The 26,773-nt window shown below is 41.6% G+C and overlaps 1 protein-coding gene across 1 annotated transcript in view; it reads left to right on the plus strand.

The window, feature by feature from the left end:
* Positions 1–5,431: 5,431 nt before the first annotated feature.
* Positions 5,432–26,773, plus strand: part of NECAB1 (N-terminal EF-hand calcium binding protein 1) — a 190,620-nt gene continuing 169,278 nt past the window's right edge. The window contains exons 1-2 of the mRNA XM_025871486.2: positions 5,432–5,792; positions 13,319–13,343. Of these exons, the coding sequence (XP_025727271.1) occupies positions 5,694–5,792; positions 13,319–13,343 (124 nt within the window). The 5' untranslated portion in view covers positions 5,432–5,693. The remainder of the gene's footprint in view (positions 5,793–13,318; positions 13,344–26,773) is intronic.

Genomic DNA, 26,773 nt, shown 5'->3' on the forward strand with positions numbered 1-26,773 from the left:
TCCATAGTGCAACCACTATGGAAAATGGTATGGAGCTTGCTCAAAAAATTAAAAATAGAACTACCAAAAATCCAGTCATCCTACTTCTGGGTATATATCCAAAGGAAATGAAAATAGGATCTTGAAGAGACTGCACTCCTATATTCATTGCAGCATTATTCACAGGAGCCGAGATGTCGAAACAACCTAAGTGCCCATTGATGGATGAATGAATAAAGAAGATGTGATATATGTGATAGAACATGATTCATGAGAAAGAAGGAAATCCTGCCATTTGTGACAACATGGCTGGGCCTTGAGGGCATTATGCTAAATGAAATAACCCAAACAGAGATAGATAATCCTGCATGATATCACTTATACTGGAGTCTTAAAAAGAAAAGTGTTGAACTCACAAAAACAGACAGTGGAAGAGTGGGCACCACAGGCTGCACGAGAGTGGGGTCAAGGGAGATGTTGGTGTACGAGATGAATAAAGTGAAGATCGAATGTAAAACAAAGTGACTACAGTTGATAACACTGTATTATATAATTGAAATTTTCTAAGAGACTAGAACTTAAATGCTCACATATACACACTAACTGACCAATGTAAAAAAGGAAAAAAAAACAACAACTTTGAAGGATGCCTGGTCAATCAGGAAGTGGATAGGAAAGCTAGAGATCAGGCTTAGAGGACAAGGCTGCCAAAACCACAGCCGGAGTTCCCTTATCATGTGGTAAAGTTGTCTTCAGGGGCTCTGCTGACATTGCGGCCCCTCAACAGTATGCTGTTTTTGCCCACCGCCATTAATAAAGTTCCCTTCATGTCCCTTGATCCAGACTTAAAGTCCCAAGCAGAACATCCTGTCAACTGAACCTAGATCTGTCTCTGCTCTCTGACAATCTGTGATCTGTCCCTGTCCCCTGGGACCATCTTCCCTTCTCTGAAAAGATGCATCCTGCCCCTAATCAGGGTTCTCGCTGTGGGGACATGTCCCTAAATAAAGAAGGTTTGGACCTTAGGCTGCCAAAGCAATGGAAATGCCCACTAAACTGACTGAAAGTGTTCTGAATCATTGCTCCAGAGAATAGCCTTCCTTAGAATTTTTAAAATACAAATAAGATCGATTCCTGGCTGTCTGAAATGGTTTAGATAACAGCTCCTCCATGAAGCAGAGATGGATTAAAATATAATATGTTCTTGCACAGCTATCATCTCCTGAAATGCTAGAAATACCTTCATGTCAATGTCTTATCCTAAGAAGCCTGAGAGCTGGAATCTAGAATTACAATTCTTTTTTTTCCCCCTAGGATCTTGCTACAAAGAATTTGGTAAGGAGATGCATGTCCTCCCCCAAGTCGGCTGTCTCCATTTGTAACTGATACTACATACAGCAGGGAAGCATCTGTGTTTCAGAAAAATGATGTGTGAAAACAGTTTTCAAAAATGCACGCTTTCTACATTAAAAAAAAAACTAAAAATATGTTTGGTTACCACTTTGTAGAGCCTATTGAATTTGGCTGTGAATGGGAATCTAATTGCCATCCGTTTCTATTGGAGCCTTCTATGAACATGACATTTCCATTTAAAAAGAGAAGTCAGCTATAGCATTATGGTGTGTATGCTGAAATCGTAAAAAAAAAATTAAGGACTAGTTGGTTGTTTAATAATTTATATTTCTTCTTTACAGCCCATTAGAGGAAATAAGGAAAGCCACAGGTATAGAAAATATCATTTGTGTTGGCGAAGGTAAAAGGAACATTCTTACTGAAGTGTTACAAATAGCTCCCTGGTTTTGAACGATGGCTACTGATTATTCTCCTGTTTTTCATTTATAACCGGAGAAGATCTTCTTTGTCACCTGCTCTTGTTACTGTGGGACTTGCACCACAACATTACCACTTGCAGGGCTGAATCTGAGGGCTGAGGGACCCACAGCTTGGGTTAGAGTGGCCAGACTTAAACTGCACTTGATGCAGAAATATCTGTTCATTGCTCCGTGCATGGCAGGAAAAAATAATATATTTTCCTAAACTTGGTAGCTTGATGTTCGTGAACAGCACCCCTTCTCCTTCTCTTTCTAGCTTTTCTTTTTCAGTAATTTGAAGAGCAGTACCCAGTTGTTGAGTTGGACAGTCTGTTTTTAATGATTTTATTTTTTTTCCTTTGGTGAGCCCTTGGCCAAGGGAAGGCGCTATTTCAGCAGTGCAGATAAGATTTACGGTTAATAAGGTAAAACACACAATGATGCCAGATTAATATTTCTCAAGCACTGTTCCAATTAACATCTGCCCTAATGAATGTAATGTCTCTAACTTCCACCCTAATTGAATCCAGAGTTCTACCCCTGGACTTCAAGAGTCTTCACTTTATGGTCTCTGCCTATCTTCTAATGTTTCATTCTACTATTTCCCTATTTGAACAGTATAGACCAGCTCAGTGGTTTTCAATCCAGGCTGCACATCAAAATTACACGGGGAGCTTTTTAAAAAATGCTGATGCCCAGGGCCCACTGCATGCTAACTGAATATGAATCTGGGGGTGAAGCATAAGGCATCAATTTGTTTTTTCTGGGTGTTTTGGAGTTTTTAAAAGCTCCTTATTCTGGTCATCTATTGTTGCAAAACAAACTACTCAAGACCTATTTGTATAAAACAGAGGCCATTTCAGTATGCTCCCAAATTCTGTGGGTCAAGAATTCGGAAGGATCACAGCACTGATGGTGTGTCTCTGCTCTACGATGTTGGGGTCTTGGCTCAAAAAACACAAATGGCTAGGCGTGTCTCAAATAGTTAGGTGCTGGAATCATCTAGAGGCTTGCTTATTCACTTTTTTAAGGCTTAGCCTGGGACTCCTCAAAGACTAGGCTCAGCTGGTATTGTTACCCAGCAGGTCTACATATGCTTCCCCATATAGCCTCCTCAAAGCATGGTAGCTCAAGTAGTCAAATTGCCCCAGATAGCCCAGGAGCAAATATTCCCCTGAAAAAGGTGGAATTGTGGGGCCTTTTACATACTTGCCTCAGGAGGCACATAGCGTCACTTCTGCATTTTATTCATCAAAGCAGTCAGCATCCTTCAGGGGAGGGGGCCCACTTCTCTATAGGAAGGAAGCATGTCAGTGAATTTGTGGCCACGTTTTAAAAGTTGCCACACATCCTTGGTAAGTCCATTTAGAGCCAGAGTTGAGAACAACTGGATCCATGTCTTACAAACACTGACCTGCGGAGCAGGGCTGGGACTTGCGTGAGGTGAATGAGGCAGCTAGGGTGCAAAATTGAAGAAGGTAGTCACTCTCAGGATTGTGCAAGTGCAAGGGAGCATCTCCTTACATTTTGTACCCCAGGTGCTTTCCTGGCCTTGTCCTGGTGCTGGCCCTGCTACAGAGCACCTGTATATGAGTCACGAGTGGGAGCAGGATTTAGATTCCTGAGTCTCATACTTTGATATTCTGATTCAATGAGCCTGGAGTAGGGACTGGGATTCTGTATATTTTCAAAGAATTTCAGTGGACTGATTACAGATTCCATGTGCTTTCCTGGTACCATGCCTTTGCTCAGGCTGTTCCCTCTACCTTGAACGTCTTTTCCTTCTATTTCTATCACCTATGGAATATCTACCAATGTTTAAGATCCATTTCAAATACTACCCCTTTTATCAAGCAAAGGTACCAACAGAGTATAAAACTGTACCTTCTAAGAAACCCATAGCACTTTTTATATACCTTAAGACACATTTTGTCCCATATTTTTTGTGGACATATCTTCTAGAAAGAACATACTTCTTTTTTTAGGAGGCCAAAAAATGGAGATCTGGATCCACCCCATCAATTCTCATAGGTAGCGTTCTGTTAAGAGAAGGTGTGATTCTCTTTGACTCATCTTGCTCCCAGATTGTTCAGCTTTGTAACCCACACAGCAGCCGGCATGCGCCTTGTCCATTTTAGGTGCCCAATAAACAGTGGATATTATCCTCTTCTGATGAAAGGTGATATTCCCATTTTTGCAGCCTTCATAGAAGCCCCCAAATATTGAATAATTACCCTAGTTTAAATGCTTAGCATAGATAGGGTTTTCATTCTTTTTTTTAATTTTATTATGTTAATCACCATACATTACATTAGTTTTTGATGTAGTGTTCCATGATTCACTGTTTGCATATAACACCCAGTGCTCCACGCAGAATGTGCCCTCTTTAATACCCATCACCAGGCTAACCCACTCCTCCACCCCCCTCCCCTCTAGAACCTCAGTTTGCTTCTCAGAGTCCATAGTCTCTCATGGTTTGTCTCCCCCTCCGAATTCCCACCCCTTCATTTTTCCCTTCTTACTATCTTCTTCTTTTCTTTCTTTCTTTCTTTTTTTTTTTTTTTAACATAGAACGTATTATTTGTTTCAGAGGTACGGGTCTGTGATTCAACAGTCTTGCACAATTCACAGCGCTCACCATAGCACATACCCTCCCCAATGTCCATCACCCAGCCACCCCAGTCCCTCCCACCCCCCCACCACTCCAGCAACCCTCAATTTGTTTCCTGAGATTAAGAATTCCTCATATCAGTGAGGTCATATGATACATGTCTTTCTCTGATTGACTTATTTCGCTCAGCATAATACCCTCCAGTTCCATCCATGTCATTGCAAATGGCAAGATTTCATTTTTTGGTGACTGCATAATATTCCATTGTATATATACACCACATCTTCTTTGTCCATTCATCTGTCGATGGACATCTTGGCTCTTTCCATAGTTTGGCTATTGTGGACATTGCTGCTATAAACATCGGGGTGCACGTACCCCTTCAGAAGGGATTGCATTCTTTGTTGTGACTTCTATTTTGGAAATTTTCTTGCTTGAACTTTACCTGACAATCCTTTCCACATAGCAAAGGGTTCCCCCCTCCCCACTCTATGCAGAGTCCATAGTACTACCTTTGTCGATGGCAAACCCACATTTAAGCCTCAGAAGCCTTTTATTTAGGTAAGCACCACCTTTGTGACCATTTTACTGATGAAGAAAACTGGGGCTTAAAGATTTAACAACTTTCTGGATCACAAGATAACAGAGAAACTGAGGCGGGTTTGAAACCCAGGCCTCCAAGATTCCAAAACTTAATGATGTAACCCCTATGCCAATCCAGACCCTCACTAATTGTGGTGGCTATTAAACCCACCCACCTTTGTGGAGGGTGGGGCAGAAACGTCCGCTTGGACGAAAAGCAAAGTTGGCAAAATCAATTCGAATCTCTCTTAAGTCGTATGGTTTCCACCGCGGGGTAAACTCGGGGGCGCCTTGACTTCGCGCTTTGGCTCTCGGGACACAGGCCCTCGCATCAGTACCCGTGTGGGTCCGCTACCTCCCCGCTGGCGGCGCGAGGGTGGGGCGGGGGCTCCCGGTCGTCTCGGGCGGCGGCCAATGGCAGTGCGAGGGTCAGACTCTGCTCCCAGCGAGGGGCGCAGCGGTTGCTAAGTGCAGGGAGGAGACGGATCCCGCGCCAGCAGCCCAGGGAAGGGGGAGGCGCGAGCGAGAGCGCGTGGGAGCGCGGAGGCCCGAGCCGGGATTGGGAGCGAGCCGAGAGAGACGCCGGGGAGGCGCGCGGGAGCGAACGCCCGCTCGGGAGCCGGAGCCCCGCGGCACTGCGGCCGCGCCCTTGCCGGAGCCCTTGCGGCCGCCCAGTCCCGCTCCGCCCGCCGCAGCCACAGCTCCGGAGGATGGAGGACTCCCGGGAGACGTCGCCGTCCTCCAACAACTCCTCGGAAGAGCTCAGCTCTGCCCTGCAGCTGTCCAAGGGCATGTCGATCTTCCTCGACGTAAGTACAGCGCGCAGGAGTTGGGTCGGTGGTCCCCCCCTGCATCTTTCCTCTTCCCCCCGAGGAGGGCGGTGGGTCCAGGCGTAGATCAGCCGCCGATCAGCTGTTTGCCCCCAGAACACCAACAGAACCACCTCCTACCTCGCTCCCCTGTCCCCCTGGAAATGCACCGAGCAAATGCGGGAGAAATGACTGCCACTCAACTTGTAGAAAGGGTTGCCCTGCACCTGCAGCTCGGGGCTTAACACCCTGAACGAACGGCGGAAGTTAAATTTTCCAACGGGTGAGTTTCGTTGGGGACTCGATTTGTAAATACAACAGTCTCCATTCAGGTGAAGAGAGCATTTTAAAGGGGACTAATGGAGGGAGGTAACATTAACTCAACTCCTTTCTGGTGTGCCCTGTTTTGCAGCCCCCTATCTCCCTGAAGCTCTAAGGCGACGGGGGAAGCAGTAGAGATTGCGATGCCTCCTTCCCCAACCCCCACGGAGAACAATTACTTTGAAAGCATACTTGTTTTTCTGTTTTACAGCGGTGGCCAAGATCTCTTTCATGATGATACTTTTTTTACTGCCACCTCCTATTTTTCCGTTTTTCTCTCCTGCTCTTCTCCTTCCCTATACCTTTCCAAGTTTTAATTACTATTCATCAAATGCTACCGTTTGCCTCTTCTTCCTTTGGGCCTCTCCCCCACCCCCACCCTTTTGGGATTGATTCCCTTCTTTTCTGAGATGGTGATCGTTCTTTCTCATTCTTGGTTTTCTTTTTTCACTTCCTGTCCTCACGCTGGAGTTTTTAACCTTTACAGCAGTTGTGTTTCTTATTTATTTCTCAATTTTGCTTTACTGTCCCTTTCTGTTGTTTCTGTTCTTTATTTTTTTCACCCTGTTGCCCAGCTCTTTTCTCTGCTGTTAGGATTCGTGGTTTTCCTATCCCTCAGCTCCTGCTCCCTTAGCCCCTCCGTTGTCGCATTGATGCTGTCCGCTGGAGGTAGTTGCTGGCTTAGTGGGGACAATGCTGGCCCCTTCTCATTTAGGCATGAGAGAAAATTGGCAAAAGGCTTTGAGGAGTGCTGTGTGCTCGTTCCTCTACCCTTCCCTGAGATCATTTCTTATTAAAATCCAACTGTATATAAAACTGAAATACATTTATTTGTGGAGAGATGAAAATGTGAGGAAATCAACTTAGTAGCATCATAATGGTGAAGCAGATGTCATGAAGATAAGGGGGATGGGGTGAGGAGCTCTCCCAAGTTTATTTTGAATGGATTAGCTGGGATTTTTTAATTGGGAGAGAAAACCATATGAATAATTAAATCTGGCCTAAGGCAAATGTTGTAGGTAAGGCTCAGCTGTGTCTCCTGGCAGGTTCCTCCCCTCATTACTATGCAGTTCCAGTTGGGGATCCAGGCTTTCTTGGCCGGCCATCTTCCCCATCAAAACAATCTGATTCCCATTCCTTCTCTCAGAAGGATTAAGTACCTTATTCTTCCTGTTCTGGTCAATCAGGTGACGTTTGGATGCTAATGGCTGATATTCTTCCTTTTCACTCCTGCCATTCAGGGCCAAAAAGCCCTTGCGTAAACCGAGCTGGGAGAAGGGGGCACAGAGCACCCCTGAGAAAGGAATGTTCAGGGATAGCATCAGAGTCCCAGAAACTCATGTCTATTATGAGGTCAATGGCTAAGCTGCCGTGAAGTTGATTCAAAGAGGGCAAGAGAGCCTTCCATTCATTCTGGCCTGATCTTCACTCTGTCCCCCAAGGATATCAGGTGCTTCTCTGTGACTTTCTTAAAGCAGTGAACAAATCCTTATGATACTGTAAAGATGAATGGATTGAGCTGTATAAATGAAGGTCATCCTCCTCGGCACACACACTAATCTTGACCCAACCGTTCAAACTGCTACTAAAAAAGAAAAAAAGAAGAAAAAAGAAAAGAGGAAATTAAAATCGTATTTATTATTGTATCTACACGATTGTTCTCAAGCTCTGTAAATAAACAGCATCAGGTCCCTGGTCCTGAAGGAACATGTACTCTATGAATAGGATACCCTCGCCGCCTTCTATTTCTAGAATTTAAAAATAAAACATATAAAACTGATTTCACATGAGAGGTGTTGACATGCTTGTTTGCCAGTAAAATGCTAGTGTCTATAAAAGAACAAAACAAACCTGCCACTGGATTTTATCTCAAATAGAAAAGATTTTGTTTACACTTTTCTTTGAGATATTTTGTGAAAAATCTAGCACTCTGATGAAATATGTGACATGAAAAAGGATTATATACTTAGGGATTTTTGAATTACTCATTTCTGGATCATATTGTTTTTAGCAAAAATAAAATGTGAAATATAAATACATAATTTATTTGATTTGTTTTAATATATTCTAGTAGTACTGCTAAAAAAGATTGCTTTTTGAATTCTAGTCAGATTATAGTAAGTAGATAATAGGTATCCCCTGTTCCAAAGAGGAACAGGAATGAAACCCATTAGAGCCTTCTGCATCACACAGACTGATTTCCAAATTTGAGGAAAACTTTGATTTCCAGTGTTTGTATTCCAATGCCACTGTAATAATCAGTTCTCTGAGAAATGATTTGAACTCCTTTTGAGGATACCGTTGATGCATGACTAGGCATGTCCAGCGGGTAAGAAACTAGCCATAGATCAGAAAATCAGAGAGGAATTTACCATAACTATTGGCTTTTCCTTCATTTCCTTTCCAAATCAGCAACAGTGATGACTACGGTACTTAACTCAAGAGGTTGTATTACGTGAGAGTTCACAGGATAAGAAAACTGAGAAGAAAAAGGAAATGAGCTATATAAATTTGAACTATTCTTGCTACATCAGTGTTCCCTATTGAATGCCTAAGTAACAGCCAATCCACAAATTAATACAGACACTGATCCATTATGAATCTGATGTATATTATTTTCTATCTAAAAATGACAGAATGACATCTCAGTTCATCATCAGTACTCTTGAATGCCTCCTGGGGGGCTTAGAAACCCAGGGCTGGTAGCAAGGCATGCTCACGCACCCCGGCCCACGGGGCACGCAGGAGACGGACGGCACTGGGTGTCGTGTGCAGCAATGTGGAAGGACCAGGACATTGGTGGTTCTTTTCCTTCTTAACACCTCTACACTCTCCTTTCCCAGGTTCTTTCATTCCAGATAACAGGATAAACTCTACAATACTAGTCTGTATAGCATGTGGTCCCTCTTTTGAATCTTTACATTAATCAACTCCACTACTGTGCAAAGGGAGAACACCTTCAGATCATCCCCCGAAGCATGGTAAATGTGAAGTTAGTTACAACTTCACCACTTGCTGCCACTGTCTTTTCCCAAACAGTTTTGATTTTTAGCTGGAAAGAAAGTGGCCCTTCCTCATTTGACTAGAGGCAGAAGTGGGGCCTGGGAGGTTCTGAAGGAGAGAGAGGATTTTACTCTCTGTCTTCCCTTCCTTCCCCCAACCAAACATGCACGCCCATGAACCCTGAACAAAATGCACAGTGCCTGGATGGTCAGAGACTTGGTGAAAACAAGCAACAGCTTTGCTTGGTAAAAATACTGAGTTCTGAAGCCCTGGACATATGCACGTATACTCATCTGTACAAGAGGTGAGATGGACAGGGGACCGTCAGAGCAGAAACCGTTTTCCAGGGACGCCTGGGTGGCTCAGTCAGTTAAGCGCCTCCCTTTGGCTCAGGTCATGATCCTGGGGTCCTGGGATCAGCCCCGCGTCATCGGACTCCCTGCTCAGTGGGGAGCCTGCTTCTCCCTCTGACCCTCCCCCATCTTGTGCTCTTTCTCTCAGATAAATAAATAAAATCTTAAAAAAAAAAAAAAAAGAAACCGTTTTCCAGGTATAACAGTTCTGTGACCAAACTCGGTTAGAGCTGTATATCTCCTATCCTGCCTAGTGCGCACTAGATAATTTGAGGGAAATTGTTCCGTTGGGAGCATGGCAGTTAATCCCCTCATTGTCTACCCTAATTGGCCAGGCAAATAGCACTCTCCTAATTTTAAGAACCTGCAGAAATAAGGGAAACTTAGTTTTAATGTTATACATTTAAAACTCTTTGCTCACACAAGGCCTATTTTAGGCAAGACTGAGAAGATAAAAATGTATGTGCCGATTACTTTTTCTCCATTTCTCATCAGTGCCCACTCCCCTGCATCCTAGCTCAATGGCAACTAGCAGAGTGGTAGCAAAACTTCCTCCCGGAGGTCAAGGTCTGCACACTAGTGTTTGCCTAGCAGGTCTTCCCTTCTGGATGCTACTCTGTGTTCTGGAGGAGTGCCAACTTCCCTGTCCTCTATCCCCATTTCTCAGGAGTCTGACTGGCTCATCTCATTACTTAATTTTAACCTGGTACAGAGTAGGAGGCACTTATCAAATATTAGTTCAGTAAATAGTGACTGTTAGTTTTTTAGGCCTCAGAGATAACATTTGCATTTTAACACCTGCTCTCAATAACTTCAGGTGAGAAATGAGGAATTTCAATGAAGGCCTTCAAAGAAGAGCTTTGGGGTAAAGGATGTTATCCGAGAATTCTTAAATTGTTGCAAAAACACAGTGTAACCTCTGCATTTGAGTTTTAATTCTGACCATAATATATCTATTATCTATCCTGTGGTATTTAACTGGTAAGATTAGCCAATCCAGATGACTATGGAAGCATAATGTAATGAACTTAGTTTTCATTTGCAGTACATTTCTTATTAGGCTGTGGGCTCAGAGGCAAAATTCGCAGCAGAGACAGTTCTGTTCATATTTAATTACAAAGAACTGTCTTAATAAAGAAAGCTACTGTCTTAATTTCATTGCTAAGAGGCTGAATGCTATTTAAGACAGTTCTTTATGAAATGAAATGATAGAAGTCAGGGGTCCGAGTCTCTGGTGTGCAGTTATTCCTATTCTAGTTACTCATAAGGACACAAGAGAGCTTGAAATAGAATCTTAGGGTATATTAAAGGTAAGAATTAGGCTGTGTTTCATGTCTCCCTGACTCTCAGTGGGAGCTTCATAGTTTCAGAGGAGAGGAGGAAGCTGGGTATGATGGAGAGATGGATTCCCAAAACCCCCATTAGAAATTACCTCTGTGGAGTAAAAAGGATTTGTGTCTCATTCTGTTCTAAGCACAGAAGCTCTTAGGACTGAAAGCAGTTTTCTTACAATAATAAATTTAGTTTATAAAGGGGGACCAGCTTATGCACACAAGTCAGGATGATACATGTTGGAAATTTTTCAAAGGTGAGATGTTTATTAATAATATTAGTATCTTATAATAAACACATTATAATAATGATTAGATTTAACCATACTTCATAAGGTCAAGAGAAGGAGAGAGGATAATGTCTATTTAGTAGAAAGCAGTAAAACTTTGGTAGTAAAAACTATTGCTCATGTTTCAAGCTGCCCACCAAGAAGTGATGACCTAAATTTAAGAGTAGCTCTGGTTACTTAACATAACTCTGTATTGCTCAGAAAAATGATCCTCAAGTCCCCCTTGCATGTGATTCAAGGTTATCTTTGCAATATTATAAAGGGACATTTTCTTTGGTACTATATATAACATAGCTATGTGTTATATTATGCAGATTTTTTTTCTGTCAGTCTACAGTATCAGCAAGGGCTAATTAGATTGTTGCTAACAGAAAAAAAAAAATAACCCAAACTATCTTAAGATTTAAAACAGTAATTTAAAGGCTCCTGTAATGAAAAGTGGAGATCATCTTGTCAGGATGGCTTGATCAGAAGCTCAGAGAGTGTCACCAGGATCCACTTTCAGTCTCTGGATGGGCACTGCTTTCTTGAGGGCTGGTTACATCCAGGTTTTATGTTGTATCAATTTCCTAAGGCTGCTGTAACAGTGTTCTGCACACAGAGTGCCTTAAACAACCAAATGTATCCTGTCAGTTCTGGAGGCTAGATGGTTGCCATCAAGGTGTAGGTAGGACGTTGCTCCCTCTGAAGTCTGCAGGGGAGAATCCGCTCGGTGCCTGTCCGCTAGCTTCTCACTGTGGCCAGTCCTTTACAGTCTTTGGCTTGCAGCAGCATCACACCAGTATCTGCCTCCATTATCATATGGTCTCCTCTGTCTAAGCTTCTCTGAATCTCGCTTTCCTTACAAAGTCACCAGTCTTTGGATGTAGGGCCCACCCCAATCCGGTAAGAGCTTATCTTAATACGATTACATCAGCAAAGACTATTTTCCAACAAGGTCACCTTCACAGTTACTGGGGGTTAGGACTTCCACTTTTGTTTTGAGGCAACACAGTTCAACCCATGATGGATATAATAACAGAAGTGGGGAGGGCAGCTTCTTACCTGTATCTTCCCAGGTTCAAAGTCAGCAGAAGAAAGTGTGTCTCTCTTGACAATTCAAGCAAAACCATGGCCTTACTGTGCTCCTGCCTGAGTAATCACTGTGGCCAGAGTGATGTGACACCCTGTTTGCCAGGCCCAAGTGCTCTGCCCAATCCTCAAGCTCATGGGCCACAGTGGAGAAAAGACTTGTTGCCCGGAAGAAAATTTTGAACTCATTACCAAAGATACCTGATGGCCAAGCAGTTCTTATCCACCAGAGATAATACAATTAATGCATAGAAATAAAGTAAGATTTAATGTAGACACATGAGCTCTATTTATTCATAATTTCTTATTTTTTTTCTATTCCCAGTTTATTGAGCTATGATTGACTTACATTAAATTGCACATATTTAAAGTGAAAAGTTGATGAGTTTTTACATATATATATGCCTATGAAACTATTACCATAATCGAGATAATAAATGTATCTACCACTCCAAAAAGTTTTCTCGTGTCCTTTTATAATGCCCTCCCTGCTCATATGTATGCAACCCTTAATCTTATTTCTGTCACTATGGATTAGTTTGCATTTTCTAGAATGTTATATAAATGGAATCATATAGCAGGTAATTTTTGTGCCTAGGTTTTTACTCAACATCATTATTTAGCGATCCATCTAATTTATTGTGTGTATCAAGAGCTCATTCCTCTTTATTGCTCAATAGTATTCACTGTATGGATGTGTCACAGGTTTTTTATCCATTCACTTGTTCAAAGACATTTGGGTCATTTTCAGTTTCTGACTATTCTAAGGAAACATCTCAATTGGGAAATCTTTATTTAAAATTGGAATTTCCACGAGACGCCTGGGTGGCTCAGTCGGTTAAGTGTCTGCCTTCCGCTGAGGTCATGATCTCAGGGTCTTGGGATTGAGTCCTGTAGCGGGCTCCCTGCTCAGTGAGGAGCCTGCTTCTCCCTCTGCCTGCCGCTCCCCCTGCCTGTGTGCTCTCACTCGCTCGCTCTCTCTCTCTGTCTCTCGCTCTCCGGTATCTCTCTGACAAATAAATAAATAAAATCTTAAAAAATATAAATAAATAAAATTGGAATTTCTTTTATTTACTAATGGGCAAAATATGTGTGAGTATAATGTTCACTGCAATTGCAAAAAAATGGTAATAAAATTTTTCTTTTTTCTCTTTCAGATACTGAGGAGAGCAGATAAAAATGGTAAGACCAAAAATCTGTAGTTTCTATTTATTGATCTCTTACCTTTTAGATCACCTTCTAAAGAATAATAAGAAAGAGAGAGGAGAACCCAAGAAACTGATACATAAAATGTCAGCCTCTGGTACTCATAAGAGTTTTAGGCAAGTTTATGGCTCCAGATATGCATGAGAAGTTGAAAGAGGTACTTACATTTGACAGGAAGATGGAATTTATGCCTTTGAAGTGAGCAGCTGTCATAGCTCCAGCTTTTCCCTTTTATGCTTTAATTTTAAAGTAATAACAGCTTCTATTCATTGAGTGTCTACTGTGTGCCAGGCATTGGGTCAAGTGCTTTGAGTTATTTCTTAGAGTTAATAAGATATAGATCTGAGACTTGAACCCCGGGTCTGTGTGGCACAGGAGTCTAGGCTGTCCACACTGAACTTCAGGGTGACCTTGGGGGCTGTTGTTGCACTTGAAGGTGGCTAACTAGAAGCCTACTTTGCCAACCTTACCTTCGCTCCATAACTCTTGGCCATCCCTCTCGCATGGGAAGTGTATACCCTGGGACTGATAATCTACAGAGACAGAGAAGTAAGAGAAACTAGAAGAAAAAAATTGTTCTGTCAGAGGAACTACAATTTAAATGAAGCCTGCACAAAGTCCAACTATAAGCTGTCATAAGCAATATCTTTTGACTCTTATCCCACTACAAATTGTGTTCCATAGAGCACCGAATCAGAGCTTATCAAGTTTATTTTGCTGCTATAGTACAAGTACATAATAGAGCTATATTCTTGACAAGACTTTCTCAACAAATTTAAGAGACAGAGTCCTTTCCTTTTCTTGAAATCGGATTTCTTATCTATGGGGAAGGCTTACAGGCAGAGTCCAGATCTGACACTTCTAAAAACATTTGCTGTGGTCTAGGGAGCCCTTAAGCAGCCAGATCAAGAAAATCTTGATTGGCACTCTATAGCTTTTCACACAACAGAAAATAGATTACTCCAAGGAGCAATAAAATACTGTCCCAAACCCTGATAATATTTAACTGTGCCTGTCCATCAGAATGTCTTCTCAAACTATGTTAAAGGGGTTAATATATTATCAGTTCAAAGGGTTTTTTCTTTTTTCACCAGAATCCCTTGATTAATTTTTAAGGCAGATGTACTGATGCTGTGATCCTGCTTGTTGGCCTCGTGCCTGACATCCAAACCCAGTGATGCCCGAAGTACAGCTGAATAGTCCATATGGCTCCGTGCTGTCTGCCTGCGATTTCAGCAGCCATTTGTAGTTCAGAGATGCCTTTTCTCTCTCTCTCCCCAAGCTCCTAGTTTTCTCAGGCTACACCTTCCTTTTCTTGGACCCCAAGGTCTGATTGAAGGTCATCATTACCTTTGTATATATCACTCTTCTCTCCATCAAAACTTGCATCTTTTGGTGGCCTGCTGTCATAATCCATAGTCATAATAAAAAGTACTTGAAAAACCAAATTCATGATTTACTGGAGTTTATGATAACCTCATATGTTATGCTATGAAGACTGGTCCCTTGGACTGGGAGCCCTGTGTGGGCCTCTTCGGTCCCCAGTTTTTTTACCTGCCTCCTTCCCATATATGATACCTCTTGTCTCCTCGCTCCCTGCCCTAATGCCTGATCCTAATGTGCTGTCAAGGCTATCTGCCTCTCTGCTCTTATTCTCACAGTCTTCGCCATGCATCCTCTTCTGCAGCTCTCTGAAGCACCAGGGATTCTCTGAGCATCACTCCGTCTGTCACATCTCTGTGGTGTCCTTGCTTTGACTTCCACATGCTCTACCCTTTCCACTCTTAGCCAGCTTGAGAACTCGCATGTATTGCTTGCATCTTGCTCGGAAGGCACCTTGTCGAAACGCCTTCCTCAGCTTCCCCTTGCAGGGCCCCACCCTCTATCTGGGCTCTCCGCACTGTGGCTTGTATTGGTTATTCCCTTTTGCGGGGACTGCCGTTGTTTGCTGATGATTCTACTCCCTTAAGCCAAACTTGCCTCTCTAGGGCGAGGAACTTGTCTTATGAATGGATCCTATGCTCAGCCAGTACTGGGTACTCAACGGATGTTCACTTAATGAATTAACAATGATTAATGACATTTTCCTCCATTACCCATCTCCCTTCTGTCTATCTACTCTTTCCCCTGCCTTCCATCCTGCTTTACTCTTCTCCCTCATTCTCAGTGTAAAGTGAGAGGAAGGAAGAGAGAGGCAGGTCTGGGTTTAAATCACAGCTCTGCACCTAGTAGCTCTGTGGCTTTGGGTGAGTAACAAACTCTTCACCCTCAGCTCTCTCATCTACAGAATAGAGATAATAGCATCTATGTGTGTCATGGGGTTATTATGAGTAATCAATGACATACAGATGTAAAATCCCCAGGGAAGTGCATGGTACATAGTAACAACTTACACCTGCTTGTTTTGGAGTTGTGATGCCTTGGCTAGTGGAGACACTTGGTGACATTCCAGTCATTTCTATTTCAGTGGAGTTTAGGGGGGAAAAGCCTATTTACCATACGTGCAGAATTGAGAAAGGGAAAAAGTATAGTGGATAATCTAAAGTAAAGGAGAAGATACCAGCATTTAAAAAAAAAAAACCATCTTTCTGAACCATGTGTTCATTCCATTCTGTATTTGTAAATAAAGAGCTGCTGCATGTACGTGATCTCTGGGTAACAGACCCTCATATGACAGAATCCCTCATGGACTGCATAATCGGTGATGGAGTAAGAACAGGAATAAGAGGTAATAAGCAGTATGATACTTAGCTTACCAGAGTACAGATTTAGCTTCTGGGATCTATCTGACATGAGAGAAGCTGCTGGAGAAATGGGTGGGGAAAAATACATGATAGCAATTAGCTATAATAATGGTGTCTTAGAGAGATTCATTTGGTTTTGGTTGCTGTTCTAAAATCATAGGCTAGGATCCTAGACATAAAGACAGACCTCAAAATAGGAAAGATTAGAAGAGATGTGAGTGCTTTGATCTAAAGAGCCCAGAATTAAACCTAAAAATGCAAAACTCCCGAGAAAGCTTACTTATATGCAGGTTGAATGAAAATGGAAATGATACATGGGTATTTGTAAAATTTGCAAAAAAAAAAATTTTAACCTTAGAAAAAGGCAAAATGAAAGGCTCATAGTAATTAAGAACACCATGGATTGCTTTTGCTGATGTGTACTTGCTAAGATCTGCTGCCATTCTTGACCCAGCAAATAGGTAGGCTGTAAGGGTGGCTCTTTTAATCCCAATGAATGACTGATCTCTGTAAGAAATTGACATAGTTCTCCTCAGTGGATGTTAATCTATTCCAGCAGCCTGTACATTATAAATCTGTGAGGACAGAGAATGTGCCTATTTCACATAGCATCAGGCCCACAGTGGTGATCAAAATGCCTGTCAGAGAAAGACAATTATCATATGGTTTCACTCATATGTGGAACATAAGAAAAAGGGCAGAGGACCGTAGGGGAAGGGAGGGAAAACTGAATGGGAAGTCATCAGAGAGGGAGAAAAACCATGAGAGACTCTTTTTTTAAAAAATTTTTATTGTTATGTTAATCACTGTACATTAATCATTAGTTCTTGATGTAGTGTTTTATGATTCATTGTTTGTGCATAACACCCAGTGCTCCACGCAGAACCATGAGAGACTCTTAACTCTAGGAAACAAACTGAGGGTTGCTGGAGGGGAGGTGGGGGAGGGGATGGGGTAACTGGGTGATGGGTATTAAGGAGGGCACGTGATGGGATGACCAGTAGGTGTTAAGCAAAACTGATAAATTATTAAGTGCTACATCTGAAACTAATGATGTACTATAAGTTGGCTAACTGAATTTAAAAAAAATTCCTGTCACAACATCCGTGCTCAATAAATACTTGCAAATCTATTTGTAAGAGGTATATAACCAACAGTCTGATACTGAAAACTGAAGAAACACAATCTTATACGCCAGTTAAACTAAGCGTTGTTATTTATCTGTTGTTTATTAATTAATAATATTAGCTAAAACCCTAAAGTTTCCACCAAAAACAGTGTTAGAACTAATGAATGAATTCAGTAAAGTTGCAGTGTACGAAAGCAATATACAAAAATCTGTTGCATTTTTATATACTGACAATGAACTATCAGGAAAAGAAACTAGGAAAACAGTCCCATTTACAGTTGCATCAAAAAGAATGAAATACTAGATATAAATTTAACCAATGTGGTGAAAGACTTGTACAGACATTAATAAAAGACATTAATGAGAGAAATTGAAAAGGACAAAAATATTTGGAAAGATATTCTGTGCTAGTGGATTAGAAGACAATACTGATAAAATGTTGATATTACCCAAAGCAATCTACAGATTCAATGTATTTCCTTTCAGAATTTTGGTGGAATTTTTCAGAAATAGAAAAAACAATCTTAAAATCGGAACAGAACTACATCTGGCATTAAAAACACTAATATAGGGGCGCCTGGGTAGCTCAGCTGGTTAAGCATCTGACTCTTGATTTGGGCTCAGGTCATGATCTCAGGGGTCATGAGATTGAGCTCTGCTTGGGGCTCCGCACTCAGCACAGAATCTGCTTGGGATTCTCTCTCCTCTCCCTCTGCCTCTCCCCCAACTCTGTCTTTCTCTCTCTCAAATAAATAAAATCTTTAAAAAATAAAATAAAAGTAAAAACACTAATATAAGAACAATTGATGTTGAATTTGTGTTTGGGTATATTTTGAAGACTTCATTGGATCATTGGATCACCTATGTTAATAGGTTAAGTGAGAATTGGTAAGAGCCTTTCAATGTGGTTGCCCAAGGTTTGGTTTATTCAATTAACATATACAAATATGACCTCAGGTAGAGGGGTGAAACACAGGTTCGGTAAGTGGGAGTATTTTCCCTGAAGACAGGGAAACTTTCAGAGTACCCCCCCAGAGGTCTGTGGTTTTGTATTTCCTGCATCTTGATCACAAGGCCGTCCTTTGATGTGATCTACTTACTTAATCAAGCATCACCAGCCCACATGGGGCTCTATAGCCTCGCTGATCTTTTATTCAGGGATCCTAAATAAGGATGAAAAGATTAAAAAACTGGGCTCTGGAAATCAGGATTATTGGCATAAGGCAGATTTTTAGTTCATAATTCCTCACTCTTTTCTCAAAATGTTTTGGGAACGTCGGTGTAACTAATTCCAGAGGAGGAGGGATCAGATATAGCAGATACAGCACTATACCCATGTTTACTCTCAGGCATATGCAAACCTGCAGACTCTTCAACTACACACCTACCAGCTTGAAAGTCAGTGCAAAGTCTAGTAAGAGCTATTTGTTGAAAAAAAAATCTCATGCCCTAATAACGACCTGGGAAGAAGTGGCTCATCAAGCATTACAAGTCTTGGGAGTCCATGAGGGCAAGTTCTGACTGGAATAATTTTTTGAACAAATAAGGAAAAACAAATTTTCTATTTCCACAGTATGTTTTTTTTTTCTAAAATATAAAGCAGTTTCACTCTCATAAATGTGTTGCTTTTCTGCCAAAAGCAGAAAACTGTGAGAATTCTTATCATTACATAGCTGGGCTAATCAGCTGTCATAGAAACAGAGAATTTCTATTCAAATGACCGAGCCGGGGACATGAATGCCATGGGCAGCCAGAGGCTCAGAAGTCAGAGCCCGTTCTGATAGCAGATCCTGCCGTTTATGGAGCAAACTGTCTACTTTAAATTGGTGCCTCTACCATAAGTGCTGTCTGTGATCTAGATTTGTAGTTTAGCAGCCCGGTGTTCCTTTTCCTTTCTGTTCTGCAGTGAATCATCTCCTCTACTCCATCTAGATGTGGGAGGCATATAGCACTATGGTTAAGCTAGACTTTGCAGTCAGATGTCCTGGGTTCAAATCCCAATTCCTCTTTCTCCGTGATCTGAGCAAGTGACTTAACTTCCTCATCTGTAAGATGGGAATAAAAACAATGCCTCTCAAAAACAAATCAAAACAAAACAAAACAAAAACAATGCCTCTCCCAGGCTTGTTGAATGACTAAAAGAGATAATACAGATTTTCTTGGAAAGGTGCCTGACCCTTAAGCTACATAAGTGTTACCTATTTTCATTTTTTAAAAAGATTTATTTATTTATTTGAGAGAGAGTGTGGGGGGGGGTAGTGGGAGAGGGAGAGAATCTCAAGCAGACCCCCTCTGAGCAAGAGCCCAACACGGGGCTCGATCTCAGGATCCTGAGATCACGACCTGAGCCAAAACCAAGAGTTGGACACTTAACCAACTGTGCCACCCAGGTGCCCCCCACTTTCATTTTTTATCCTAATGTTTATTCTTATTTGGTGGGACAGTCAATCACGATGTCCCAACCACCCTCCCATTCGTGCTGAGCTATTCACCTGGCAGTGCCCAGATGTTCTGTCCATGAGGACCTTGCTAATCCCTCAGAGCTTCCCTGGTGCTTGCCCTATCTTTGCCATGGTCATTAAGCTTTTCCTATTGTTTGCAAACCAGACACCCTAATATAATTTCTCTCATGTGCTTGGAGTCAGCCCCAAGACACCCTTCGGGTTCTATACTCCAACACTGAAAACTAAGGAAACTGAATTCACTTTTACTCAGGTTTTTAAATAAAGTAATTAGAGAAATTGGAAAAACTGAAATGTATATCATACCTTCAGTATCTAAGGTTTTCCTTGGTATCACAACTGTTGCAATGCTGGATTTTGTTGGCTGTGTCTTCGTGATGTTACTGTATTCCTTTAAAAGTAGAAGTATTTTGATTTTTTTCCAACTGTTTATTGCTTACACTGTTTTTTTAAATGTTCTATGCACAGAAATGATAGTGTAAGGTTTGGAGTTAGAAATGTTAAATCCTGGTCTCAACTCTCCTACTCTTCCTCCATCTTTCTCTCTTTCATTCAACTACAACCAGGCAATGCGCCTATTTGCCAGATCCTATGTTAGGCACTAAAGATACTACAATAAATAAGGCTAAATTAAAGTCACTACAACACACACACACACACACATATACACAGTACAAGGAATGGAATGAAGTTCCGTTAAATTAAAGTTCAAATTCTAGAGGGGAGATAAACATGAATAGAAAATAATTATACACTCTAATAAATGCTGTGATATAAATCAATACCAGATTCTATACTGGAGTAATCTTTCTGCCATGCGAATCTGATACGATTACTTCTCTGTTCAAAATCCTTCATTCGTTACCTGTTTGTTACAGGATAAAATCCAGACTCCTGAGCATTGTGTCCCCTGCCCAGCCTCCACTCCCTCCATTATCTCTGAAGGACACTGTCTCTGACTCCCCCAGCTCTCAGTGTCCAGACAAACACAGCTTTGTCTGCTGGGAATGACCTTCATCCTTCTGCTTTCAGCCTAAGTTTATCTCTCCTAGGAAGCCCCCTCTGAGTTTGGTTTGGCAGAGAATGGCTTGGGAGTCAGGGGTTGATATGTAAACTAGTTCTGCCACATGCAAGCTGTATAACTTTGGGTAGGTTCTTAAAGATCCATGTTTGGCTTATAGGGCTGTTGTGATGATTCAATGAAATAACACAAAGTACCACACACACATGACAAATACACGCTCAGTAAATATTAATGCCTTTGCCTGACTACCCACCATTCTCTCATCCATAGTTTCATTACATTTTGTATATAATACCATTTATCACATTATACTGAATAATTTGTGGGTGTGTTCTCCTACCCCTTATTAGATTGCAAGCCTTTTGAAGGCCAGGAACTATATACCTTTGTATACCTAGTGATCAGTATGATGCTTGATTTATTGTTAGTATTTCATAAACATTACTGAATTGCTATGGGACTGTAGAGGCAGGTGGTCTAATTCTGCCTGGGTGCTGAGTGAGCCTCCCCTTGAGCTATAATTCATCTGAGTAGGTATATGTTAGATGGGGGACAGGTAATTCCAGGTAAAAGGAAAAGCGAGTACAAAGCCACACAACTTGAAAAATTCCCTAGGAATTAGTTACTGAACATAATTTCTTGATTTGTAAAAATATATATTGAATACCTACCATGCTTATATCTGAAAGCACACTCTTAATCCCAGCTGCCAGCTTGTTTAGTAGTGTTTCCCAAGTCAGGAAATGGCACTGCTATTCAGCAGGTGCTCCAACCAAAAGCTTCAGAGGCATCCATGATTCTGCTCCTTCTCTAATAACTCCACATCTAATCCATTAGTAGGCCCTGTTGGCTCCACTGTTAAAATACCTTCAAGATCAAATCACCTCACAATACTTCCAAATCTCTACCCTAGTTAAAGCCTCCATACTCTGGCACCTGGACTGCAAAACCCTCCAGATCAGAGCTGTTGAGAGCTTCAATAAATCCATGGCAAACATAATAGAGATAAGAAACTGAAGTTTATATTTTTGAATGTATTATCAGCAAAGACTTGGTAATTAATCAAAAATGTTTAAGAGAGGTGAAGGTGGGGGCGGAGCAAGATGGCGGAGGAGTAGGAGACCTGGATTTCGTCTGGTCTCAGGAATTCAGCTGAATGGGATCAAACCATTCTGAACACCTACGAACTCAACAGGAGATCGAAGATAAGAATAGTAACAACACCCTGAACAGAAAAACGACCACTTTCTGGAAGGTAGGACGTGCGGAGAAGTGAATCCGAGGCAATATTCGGGAGGATAGACGGCGGGGGAGGGGGCCTCCGTCGGCCGCTTTTGGCAAGTGATAGAGCCGCGGAGCACAAAATCGGAACTTTTAGAGGTCGGCTCCGCTGAGGGACATCACTCCAGTGGCTAAGAGGGGGTGGAACCCTCGCGGGACAGTGTGGTCTCAGGACCCTCGGGGTCACAGAAAGACCGGGGGTGCCTGAGTGCGGCAGAGCTCCCAGGTATCGGAGCGGGGAAGCCGGCTGCAGAGACGGAGCCGAGGCGCGGGCTCTCAGCTCGGGGTGGCCATAAACTGTGATCCGCGGCCCAGTCAGGCCACTGCCCCTCCAGCAGGGACCCAACAAGCGGCAGAGCCGGGGAGACTCCCCTTCCTCCCCTGGGAGGGGGGGGCGGCGCGGGAGCGCACCGCAGGGATCTGCTGGGTTTGGAGACTCCACACGGGGTCGGGTGCCAGACATAGAAACGCTCGGTCACAGGCCGGGTGAGCACGGAGTACAGCCGGAGACTGGGGAGATGAGAGTGACTGCTTTTTTCTGGGGGCGCACTGAGGAGCGGGGCCCCGAGTTCTCAGCTCCTCTGGGCGGAGATTGGGAGGCCGCCATTCTCACCCTGGTCCTCCAAAGCTGTACCGAGAGCTTGCAGGGAGCAAAAGCTCCTGAGAGCAAACCCGAGCAGCTTGCTTAGCCCGGACTCACAAGAGCGGGGCAATTCTGCCTCCGGCAAAGACATCTGGGAACCACGGCATCAGGCCCCTCCCCCGGAAGATCAGCATGAACAGCCAGCAAACCAAGACCAAGTTTACCAGTCAAGGAGAACGGGAGAACTCCAGCGCTAGGGAAATACTACACATAGAATTCATGGCTTTTTTACCATAATTCATTAGTTTTTCAAAGTTGATTTTTTTAACTTTTTTTTGAACGTTTCTTTTTCCCTTTTTCAAACAACATCTTATCAATCCCTTTTTAAAAATTTTTTTTTTATTTTTCATTTTTAGAGTCATATTTTTATCCCTTCATAGTAGTTACCCTTATTTTTGGCATATATATATAAGTTGTTCTCTCTTTAAAATTTTGAGATACAATTTCTTCTAACAGATCAAAATATACCCTAAATCATTAGTGTATGGCTTTGTTCTAGTCTCCTGCCTGATCACATTCTCTCCCTTTTTTTTTTCTTTTTTTTTAAATCTTCTTTCTTTTTAAAAACAACTTATCAATTCCTTTTATAAAATCTGTTATAATTTTCATCTTTACATTCATCTTCCATCCCTTCATTGTATCAACCCTTATTTTGTACATATATAAGTCTTTCTTCCTTTAAAACTTTAGTAGGCACTTTCTTCTAACAGACCAAAATACGCCCAAAATCTAGTGTGTGGCACTGATCTATGCACTAGCCTGATCATATTTGATCATATTCTGGGTTTTTTTGTTCTGTTTTTGTTTGTTTTTATCTTTTTCCTTTTTTTTTTCTCTTCTTTCTTTCCCTTTCTTGTCCCCTGGTTTCAGGTCTTTTCTGATTTGTATAGAGTATATGTGCTGGAGACGTTGTTAACCTGTTAGCATTCTGTTCTCTCATTCATCTGTTCTCCTCTGGACAAAATGACAAGACGAAAAAAATCACCTCAGCAAAAAGAACAAGAGGTAGTACCGTCAGCCAGGGACCTACTCAATACTGACATTAGTACGATGTCAGACCTAGAGTTCAGAATCATGACTTTAAAGATACTAGCTGGGCTTGAAAAAAGTGAGGAAGTTATTAGAGAAACCCTTTCTGGAGAAATAAAAGAACTAAAATCTAACCAAGTCGAAATCAAAAAGGCTATTAATGAGGTGCAATCAAAAATGGGGGCACTAACTGCTAGGGTAAATGAGGCAGAAGAGAGAATCAGCGATATAGAAGACCAAATGATGGAAAATAAAGAGGCGGAGAAAAAGAGACATAAACAACTACAGGATCACAAGGGCAGAATTTGAGAGATAAGCAATATGATAAGACGAAACAACATTAGAATAATTGGGATCCCAGAAGAAGAAGAAGGAGAGAGGGGGGCAGAAGGTATATTGGAGCAAATAATAGCAGAGAACTTCCCTATTTTGGGGAAGGAAACAGGCATCAAATTCCAGGAGGCACAGAGAACCCCTCTCAAAATCAATAAAAATACGTCAACACCCCGATATCTAATAGTAAAACTGATGAGTCTCAGAGACAAAGAGAAAATCCTGAAAGCAGCTCGGGAGAAGAGATATGTAACCTACAATGGTAGAAACATTAGATTGGCAACAGACCTATCCACAGAGACCTGGCAGGCCAGAAAGGACTGGCATGTTATCTTCAGAGCACTAAACGAGAAAAATATGCAGCCAAGAATACTACATCCAGCTAGGCTATCATTGAAAATAGAAGGAGAGATAAAAAGCTTCCAGGACAAACAAAAACTAAAGGAATTTCCAAACACAAAACCAGCCCTCCAAGAAATATTGAAAGGGGTCCTCTAAGCAAAAAGAGAGCCTAAAAGCAGCATAGATCAGAAAGGAACACAGACAATATACAGTAACAGTCACCTTATAGGCAATACAATGGCACTAAATATGTATCTTTCAATAGTTACCCTGAATGTAAATGGGCTAAATGCCCCAATCAAAAGACACAGGCTATCAGATTGGATTAAAAATCAAGACCCATCAATATGCTGTCTGCAAGAGACTCATTTTAGACCCAAAGACACCCCCAGATTGAAAGTGAGGGGGTGGAAAACCATTTACCATGCTAATGGACACCAAAAGAAAACTGGGGTGGCAATCCTTATATCAGACAAATTAGATTTTAAAACAAAGACTGTAATAAGAGATGAGGAAGGACACCATATCCTACTTAAAGGGTCTATCCAACAAGAAGATCTAACAATTGTAAATATCTATGCCCCTAACGTGGGAGCAGCCAATTATATAAAGCAATTAATAACAAAAGCAAAGAAACACATTGACAACAATACAATAATAGTGGGGGACTTTAACACCCCCCTCACTGAAATGGACAGATCATCTAAGCAAAAGATCAACAAGGAAATAAAGACCTTAAATGAAACACTGGACCGAATGGACTTCACAGACATATTCAGAACATTCCATCCCAAAGCAACGGAATACACATTCTTCTCTACTGCCCATGGAACATTCTCCAGAATTGATCACATCCTAGGTCACAAATCAGATCTCAACCGGTACCAAAAGATGGGGATTATTTCCTGCATATTTTCAGACCACAATGCTTTGAAACTAGAACTAAATCACAAGAGGAAAGTCGGAAAGAACTCCAATACATGGAGGGTAAAGAGCATCCTACTAAAGAATGAATGGGTCAACCAGGAAATTAAAGAAGAATTTTAAAAATTCATGGAAACCAATGAAAATGAAAACACAACTGTTCAAAATCTTTGGGATACAGCAAAGGCAGTCCTGAGAGGAAAGTATACAGCAATACAAGCCTTTCTCAAGAAACAAGAAAGGTCTCAAATATACAACCTAACCCTACACCTAAAGGAGATAGAGAAAGAACAGCAAATAAAGCCTAAACCCAGCAGGAGAAGAGAAATAATAAAGATCAGAGCAGAATCAATGAAATAGAAACCAAAAGAACAGTAGAAGAGATCAACAAAACTAAGAACTGGTTCTTTGAAAGAATTAACAAGATTGATAAACCCCGGGCCAGACTTATCAAAAAGAAAAGAGAAATGACCCAAATGAAGAAAATCATGAATGAAAGAGAGATCACAACCAACACCAAAGAAATACAAACAATTATAAGAACATATTATGAGCAACTCTACACCAGCAAATTAGATAACCTGGAAGAAATGGGTGCATACCTAGAGATGTATCAACTACCAAAATTGAACCAGGAAGAAATAGAAAACCTGAACAGACCTATAACCACTAAGGAAATTGAAGCAGTCATCAAAAATCTCCCAACAAACAAAAGCCCAGGGCCAGATGGCTTCCCAGGGGAATTCTACCAAACATTTAAGGAAGAATTAATACCTATTCTCCTGAAACTGTTCCAAAAAAGAGAAATGGAAGGAAAACTTCCAAACTCATTTTATGAGGCCACCATTACCTTGATCCCAAAACCAGACAAAGACCCCATCAAAAAGGAGAATTACAGACCAATATCCTTGATGAATATGGATGCAAAAATTCTCACCAAAATACTAGCCAGAGGGATCCAACAGTACATTAAAAGGACTATTCACCATGACCAAGTGCGATTTATCCCTGGGCTGCAAGGTTGGTTCAACATCCTCAAATCAATCAACGTGATACAATACATTAACAAAAGAAAGAACAAGAATCATATGATCCTCTCAATAGATGCAGAAAAAGCATTTGACAAAGTACAGCATCCTTTCTTGATCAAAACTCTTCAGAGTATAGGGATACAGGGTACATACCTCAATATCATAAAAGCCATCTATTAAAAACCTACAGCAAATATCATTCTCAATGGGGAAAAGCTGAGAGCTTTTCCCCCAAGGTCAGGAACGCGGCAGGGATGTCCACTCTCACCACTGCTATTCAACATAGTATTAGAAGTCCTAGCCACAGCAATCAGACAACAAAAAGAAATCAAAGGCATCCAAATCGGCAAAGAGGAAGTCAAACTCTCACTCTTTGCAGATGATATGATACTGTATGTGGAAAACCCAAAAGACTCCACCCCAAAACTGCTAGAACTCATACAGGAATTCAGTAAAGTAGCAGG

This window comes from Callorhinus ursinus, unplaced genomic scaffold (assembly GCF_003265705.2).
Source record: "Callorhinus ursinus isolate GAN/ISIS: 27379988/994484 unplaced genomic scaffold, GSC_fseal_2.0 scaffold5, whole genome shotgun sequence".
NCBI classification, from domain to species: domain Eukaryota; kingdom Metazoa; phylum Chordata; class Mammalia; order Carnivora; family Otariidae; genus Callorhinus; species Callorhinus ursinus.